Source organism: Poecilia reticulata, linkage group LG5 (genome assembly GCF_000633615.1).
Source record: "Poecilia reticulata strain Guanapo linkage group LG5, Guppy_female_1.0+MT, whole genome shotgun sequence".
NCBI classification, from domain to species: Eukaryota; Metazoa; Chordata; class Actinopteri; order Cyprinodontiformes; family Poeciliidae; genus Poecilia; species Poecilia reticulata.
Genome location: NC_024335.1, coordinates 22,683,536 through 22,691,705, shown reverse-complemented (window position 1 = coordinate 22,691,705; position 8,170 = coordinate 22,683,536). Strand labels below are relative to the sequence as shown.

The following is an 8,170-nucleotide window of genomic DNA, read 5'->3' as shown; positions in this document are numbered from 1 at the left end:
CAGGGATTAAATGCAAATGCATAGCACTTCTTGGATTCTATCTGTAAATAATATTAAAAGTCATGGTAAAAAAATAAAAATACAATGTCCTGTTCTTTAATAGCTCTTTGTTTAATCTAGACACTTGACACCACATTCATCCATTCATTCATTGATGGTGGTAAACTACATTTTCAGCCATAGCTGCCCTGTGGCAGTCTGACAGAAACGAAACCATAAAGCATGTAAATTATTCAGTAATATTTTGTGCTATTCTAATTTCTCTCATTCACACTATAACACTGATAAAAGGGAACATTGCTTTCACTAACTCTACTACTGCAACCTGCTGAAAACCAACACATTGAGATTTTGACATTGTGATCTCAGATTATAACAATTTTCTAAAATATATTTAATCGCTACCCTTGGTGGGAAACTCTGACTCCACTGAGCCTGTGGTCCTCGTAGATCTTGTTGGCGTTGTTATGATCTCAGTAACTTTTCCTTCCACACCATCTACAAATAGAAAACATGTTTTCAGTTTTAAGTGCAACTAAATAGAATCTCCATAAAATGTTTGTAAAACTGGTTTTACAAACAGTTTATGGACGGTAAGTTTTTCCTATTAACTTTCTGCACTAAGAAGCGTAATTTTACTAATTTTACTAAGAATGTATAAAAATACATTCCTCAGAATGTACTAGGAAATCCAAACAATATGTTTTTGAGAACATACTGGATTTTTGTTTATTTTCGGGGGTGCTTTTTTCATTAACTTTCTTAAGGACTTTGACTTATCAGAGAGCTTTTTAACCTTTGATTTAGAGTGATATGCTGAATAGACACGTATAACTGCATCCATTCTGTTTCCTCAGTTGTTTTGAGAAGCTGTATGTCTTTTGTTTTTATTTTGGTTTATTCAACGTTTTATATTGTTTTCACTTCTCCAACCTGAGAGAAAAATTATTACTGTCATTTAGTATGTCTAAAAGAAGCTTGTTCAGACTGGTGCATGACTGTATTTTCAAACAAACAATGCGGCTAAAATTAATAATTTTATACTTATAATTAGTTTTAAGCCTGTCTGTACATGTGGGTCATGCTGGTCAAGCAAGACTGACCCTGAAGGCTCCACCTTGTAACTCATGGGACTTAAATGATCTACATATTGGTGCCAGATCCACACACTGCACCTTGAGGGTGGCTTCATTAAAAACAAAAACATATATTTTTATAGTATTTACTGTATTCATGTCATGTTTGACTCACCAGTGAAACTGTATGGGTCACTACGAGGTGACAAACTTTCCCTGTCACCTTTCAGCCTATAATCACAGCTGGCCTCCTTCTGTTGAACCAAATGTAGATGCCTCAGTAGTTCATCTTCTTGAATGACAGTCCGACAGAACCACTGACTGGTTTCTGCGTCCCTCGTCTTCCATATTGTTGTTGTTGCAGTTGGATGACTCGATTCTCCCAAGTACAGGTTACATGTTGTATCATTTTTCACGGGATCAGGCAGGAAGCAAAGGAAGAGAGCGTACAAACCTTTAAAATGGTGTACACTCAGCTGTGGTTTTAGACCTACAGAAGAAGTTTATGTAATAAAGGGAAAGTAAAATAGGTTATATTCTTTGGCAGTAAACCAGAGCTGCTAACTTTTCCTGTCAAACATTGGGAAGTTTTTATAAATAAAACAAACTTTTTAAAAACTGAAGCAGTCACTTACGTATAGTAATAAGGGCCAAGTCACTGTCAGGAGATGGAGAATTTCTGTCCCCATACTTTACAATATAAAAACATCTCACTTCAACCACAGAGGATGAATTTTGCTTTGCCATCAGCAGCAGCTCAGTTCCTGTGAACGTCTTCATGCAGGGGAAAAGTGTGAGAGTTCCTCCTTTCACATGGAAATAACACTGATTCACAGAAAGATGAGCTGGAGCCTCACAGCTTAATGTGACTGAATCTGTATCTGTGATTGATGATGAATCCACTGTTAGTTTAGCCTGAGGAAGAGCTGAAACAGACACAGAGGATCAAATACTGATACATCAAGATTAAAACATTTCCAATAGTAAAGCATTCTTTGATCTGAAATTAAAAGAAAAGGTTTTTACTAAACCTTTAAGATATTAGGTAACTTCACTAGCAGTAACACATCTGGACAGAAGAAACATCAGAAACTGACCTTGTTTGACTTGCACCTCGTGAAAAGAACCTGTTTGGAAGAAAAATGTAACACCAAGCTTTATCTATAAACATAGAATTGACTGGTACATTATAAAGTCACAATTAAATATTGTGACTTTCAAACAGCATATTATTCTCAGAATAAACTGCACAACTGAAGCGCAAAGCCAGTGGGAACAAACAAAGTTATGCATTGTGTGTTTTTCTATTTATCTGTGAAAATTCACTGATGTTGAGAGAATGCAGGAAATTTAACTTACCCAAAAGAATGATAAAAACCAGGCATCCCATCATGGTGAAGGCAGATTTCAGATGTTCATAACCTTCGAGAGAAGATAAGTGTCTGACGGCGTGAAGGATGAAGATCAGAAGAACTCAAAGATACAACCCACAAATACGACCGACAGGCGACTCAGAGGGGGAAACAGTTTCACTCCAAAAGCAACAGCAAGACAGATTTTAGTGCAAATGAACTCAGAGACAAATACTTTATTTTTTGCTAATATGCTGTTTGATTATCATGGTCATTTGTTACATTTCAATGGTAATGTTAGGCTGAAGGTGTTGACCATTAGGCATTCTTATCAAAGCATCTTATTTATTGTTATAATATGAATTAGCTTTAATTAACAAACTATTCTTCACTGATTGTGTGTCCAAACACATCTCTTTAGATTTGATCAAATACAAGGTAGTTGGCTTCACACATTGCACAATGTTTTTGTGACAAAGAATCTTCAGAAATTTGATTAAATAAAGACATTAACGCAAAAGCAACGTGACAAAGTTTGATACAATCATTTGCTGTTTCTCTAAGGTGAAGATTGCATCTCATGCTGTGCAGCTGCAAGTGTACAGTGTTTGGTTTTTCCATTTCTTTGTACACATCAAAGAACCTTCAGTGTAAGCGTTCATGCATGCACACAGATTCACACAGTGAGAGAAAATGTTGGTGTCTTTTCTGGAAGAAATATCCACAACCAGCCTCTGAAAAGCAAAGTGTTTCTCCTTCCTTCATCCCCAAATAAACCCCTGTTAACTGGTGTCAGGGTGAGCGTCGCTCACTTCAAGTTTCCACTCAAGAACATCAGAGATATCAGCACCATCTACAGCCTCACGGTGTCTGACAAACTGGTTCCACAGGTTAAGTAAAGTTGGCAAATACAATATAAATGTATGTTTGGATTGTAGCTGCGATTTTTAGCCACTTTGTGCAAATTACCTTTCTTCTATGTTCTGTATAAATGTAGAGCAAAATCAACTTTTAATGTCAATAATCAGTCCAGTGTAATTGCAAATAATAGCTTTTACTAAATAAAGCATCAAAAGACATTATGAACACAACTTACCAGTGAAGAAGTACATCATAGACGACAAATAAATCACAAAAAAGAGTGAATTCTTCAAATAGCCTTTTTCATTTCATCCCAATTAAGGTTTAAAAACTCATAGTTGTAAAAAACAAAGATGCTGTACAGACTTCATGGCGCCATCAGGTGGCTGATCATAGCTAAATATCAGATTATGTAGATTTGTTCAATCACAAATTTCAATACCAAGTACATCTGACAGACTCAGTAAAGTATTTAAACCACAGCAACAAAAAATGCAGTCCAAGTTGTTCAATAAGAAAAACATAAACATTTCAATGGCTGCAAATCTGTCTGCTCTGCTTCACATCTAGAAATGTGGTTGTATTTTTATCTGTGTGTAGAAATTCAAGAATGACAAATTCTGTTTTATTGAGATCAAAAATGTAACAGAAAAATTAAACTTAAATCCTCAGTTTTGGTCGCACTCTAAGAGAGAAAGCACTCCAGCTTCCCCCACAGGGTGTGTGTGTCAGAGTAGGACACACACTCCCTGACACACACACCCTTTCTCACAGGAAAGGCACCCTGACCATTTCTGCCACCCACCTGCCGATTGAAATGGAAAAAAGTATCTGCATTGCATGGAATGCAGTGCAGTTCTGCAAAAAGCATGTGACGTAGGCTCCGTATTTACAGCAATAAGGAACAAAAGCAGGACTTAATTTGAGTCAGTTCCTGTAGCAACAGGTTCCAGGAACTTTTATTTTGACGGTGCGTTCCAGTAACAGCTTTCTTGTATCCGGTAAGTCTAAAGATAACTAATAGTAAAGTCATGAACAGATTTCACTCCCCATACGTAATGTCCAAATAATTACTCAAAATATGTTTTTTAATCTTAACAGCCACTTAAGAGTTTCTTAATATCATGTAAATTATCAGTCTGCAAATTACTTACTAAGAAAAATTCACCAATTTATACAAAAATGTGTATTAAAATGTTTAATACATCTTTTTTCCTTTCACTATGGAGCATCTTTATGCAATGTAGTTTGCCTTTTTCCTTCACAGTGTTTTAAATTCATCCACTTCTGTTCAGATAAAATCCAAAACACATGTAAAAAAAAGTAAAACATCAATTTGAGTTGAAGATAAAATGGAAACATTGATTGTGAAGCTTAAAATAAAACATTATAAAATAAAAGATAAACAGCATTTATCCACCCATGATAAGATGAACAATGTGAATTTTCTGAAACAGTTTCTCCATTTCATATCTTTGACTTTTTCAGCTGTTTGAAGTTTCAGAAAAGCGTCTCAGAAAAACCGCCGCTCTGCAGCGACTCGCACGCCAGCAACAGTATCACAAGATTATATACTAGGTAAAAGTTTGTTAGACTCACAGCAAAGCTTTGGGTTTAATATTCAAATCACCTCTGCTCTTTGTGCTGACTGTGGAGTTCAGAATATGTAAAAGGTCATTCTATGTTTTTCAAAAGCATTTGTATCCTAAACACTTTGGCTGAAGTCACATTGTTTGGTGATTTTCATATATTTCTCTTAAATGTAAAGAAACAGCTCAACAGACCAGTTTATGAAGCTCCTGAAGTTTAACAATAGCAGAAGTGTTTGCGCTTTATCCACCATATTTATTGTTAAACTTTTAACTAGAGTCAAACACACCTGATGTACGGAGAAACACACAAGTACAAAGGAGTTCTGAGTAAAACAGTTTTCATAAATTATTTAAATTAAAAACGATAAACTTTGTAAAAGAAAATGTCCATCCATCCATTTTCTTACACCCTTGTCCCTGTGTCGACTACAAATATTGATACTGACCTAATCAATCACACAGTTAAATCTACTTGTTATGTTTGAGATGAGAGTAAAACCAGATGTTTTTCTCTGATCTGCTGGGATGAAGATCCAAATCTTTAACATGTTCTGTTTGTTCATCGGGTTTCTATAACAAAAGTCTTTTGCAGAACATCATATCAGCACATCAGCACAAAATGGTGCAGCGTTATTAACTAATGATTATCTTCAGGGCTAATCATCCATGAAAATGTGTCTCAGTGCTTCTGCAGGAGGCAGTACTGTCCGTCATCCTTGGTTGATGGAGGAGGTAAATCAGGGACGGTGCAGTACACGTGGTAGACGTCAGACTGGAAAATAAAAACAGCAGCTGTGAGAACCACTTACATTTATAACATTTCCTGCCAAGACCAACAAACATCTTTTATGGAGAAAATTGTCTCACATCTTCAGTTTGTGGTTTTCTGGTGGCAGATTTCCCAGGACCTGAAAAAGAAGGAAGAATAACTAACATGAGTCAATATCCGGTTTGACTCATTATTTTTTGTGTGAATCCATTACTTCTGCAAATTTAGACAGTATAAATTATATATATTTACTTCAAGATCAGTCGTTGGATGAATGTATTAAATGTTTTTAAAATATCACTAAGCAGTAAAAAAATTATAATTACATATTTAGTGTATGTGTCTCAAAAGGCTTAAAAGAAAACATTTACATAAACCTTAAAAAACTAATCTTACAGTTTATTTCCCAATTATGACACATTTATTGTTGATGTGTTTTTAGATTAATTTCAAGAGGACGTTGAAATAAATAAACTCACCTGTAGGACGATCAGCAGCAGGTGCGGATGTGATGATGCTGTAGACGCCATCTTTATCTAGTGGTAACTTTAAATATGAGGAAAAGAAAAAATGAAGAGAAAATAATCCAAGCGAGATAATACACATCATAAAATATATTTTATTTACCATCTCTGTGTTATCAGTCGTTTTCATATTCTGATCTGCAACATGAATGTAATTTATTATTTAAGAACAACAAACATTGGTGTTTCAGTACAAATATATTATTACCTTTAAGGTTGGCTTGTTTTCTGCAGAAAATGAACAAAAACAGATTTATTTAGTCAGTGTGTGCATTACATTCAGCAGCAAAACAAAATATGATGTAAATAAAAGTATATTCCTACTAAGCAAGCACTTCAGCAAAAACAAAGAAGAAAACCTTCTGATTTATGAGATTAAATTTGAATTAAAGATAAAATCTTTTACAAATGTAAAGAAAAGAAAAGGACTTGATGGCCTAAAGGCAGATAAACTAATAACTTTTTTTTTTCTCTGAACTAAATGACATTATAATCACCTTTGGGGTAAAAACAATTTGCATGAACATAAATTATTACTATTGAGATTTTCATAAAATAATAGAATCTCCTGCTTAATAAAAACATAATTTTACCTATAATATATGTTATAAAATTACTTCAAAGATAAAAAGAAAAAAAAACTAAACAAACAGAAAACAAAGCTTGTAGATTTATCAGAGTAGTTTGACCTTTAGCTCTGTTAGCGCTAAAGATCATATAGTGCAAAGGACATGTTGAGAAAAATGACAGAACGACGTAGTCAAGACAAACACGGTGCTCAGTCTCAGTGTGTGAAAAGAGGGAAAAGAGTAACGCAAGTTTCATATTTGACTCAAAGTTAAGTTTGAATCCTATGTTGAGTTGGTTCTTTTCCCAGGTGGACATTAACATCAGGCACCAGACGGCTACTGGTTTGAAATGGATGTGTGGAAATCTTTATATTTATAGGATGTTGAGTTAATCTCTTTCTACTAAAGCAGCTGATGGTTCCATGAGTTAAGCAAGGGACCCTTATTTCCCACTGCCCCCCAAAATGTTAATCATTTAAATGCAATATTTAAAGTTTCTTTTAAACAACATGTAGGAAACTTTTTTCACCATTTAACAAATTCATGCCCAGCTGTCAGTGTGCGTTCATTTATGAGAACCTGATGAGAACGAGAAAGTCTTACCTGTTGAGCAATCCTTTTCCTGAGAAACAGGAAGCAGATTGAGTCACATGATTTGGTTGTACTTATTAGCAATTCACACTCTATGACTTATGGCTTATACTTGTGTTTCATCTCTAAATTAATGTCTAAAACCTTTGTATTCACTGCATAAAACCAGAAACCTTTCAAGCCTCTGCTATAAATAGTTATTTGACATTTAAAAATAACTCCTGTAAACTATCTACATCCTTCTTTCAAGCGGTCATGGTAGCTTGAAGTGGTCAGATTTTCTTGAAAGCTCTTTTATAAACACATCTGTGTGTCCTGGGTGTTTGTTTCTCACCAGTTCTTCTTTTGGCTATGAGACACGCTGCCACCACCAGAATGAAGACCACAATCACTCCACCCACCGTTGCTGCAATTATCAATGTCCTCGAATCTGTTTTAAAGGTCGTAAACAAGTTTCACTTCCTCACACAACAATCACTGTGTTGCTGCAACACTCAACTAGATGCATTCAGGCTTCATGTCTCAAAAATCTGACTTCTAAAATTTAATTATTAGGATTTATATAAATTTCATGAGCAAAAATACTGTTTAGCTTTTAATTAATGGTTTAATTTGACAAACACAGTGTTTTTAGGACTTTAATGCACAGTGATGCATTCAGCTGAAACATTTGGAAACTTCAAGATTCGTCTAGATTCTAGACTAGCTAGAATCTAGTGTTCAGCTAAACACTAACCACTTTAGTGTTCAGCTAAACACTAACCACTTTAGTGTTCAGCTAAACACTAACCACTTTAGCGTTCAGCTAAACACTAATCACTTTAGCGTTCAGCTAA

General features: G+C 34.9%; 1 protein-coding gene across 1 annotated transcript in view; it reads right to left on the bottom strand.

Annotated features, from left to right (window-relative positions):
- Positions 1-4,785: 4,785 nt before the first annotated feature.
- The window catches only part of LOC103465128 (uncharacterized), an 8,127-nt gene continuing 4,742 nt past the window's right edge, over positions 4,786-8,170 (bottom strand). Inside the window, exons 8-14 of the mRNA XM_008409723.2 lie at positions 7,669-7,764; positions 7,347-7,365; positions 6,383-6,402; positions 6,278-6,312; positions 6,130-6,196; positions 5,749-5,789; positions 4,786-5,653 (exon numbers count right to left, since the gene is read on the bottom strand). Of these exons, the coding sequence (XP_008407945.1) occupies positions 5,561-5,653; positions 5,749-5,789; positions 6,130-6,196; positions 6,278-6,312; positions 6,383-6,402; positions 7,347-7,365; positions 7,669-7,764 (371 nt within the window). The 3' untranslated portion in view covers positions 4,786-5,560. The remainder of the gene's footprint in view (positions 5,654-5,748; positions 5,790-6,129; positions 6,197-6,277; positions 6,313-6,382; positions 6,403-7,346; positions 7,366-7,668; positions 7,765-8,170) is intronic.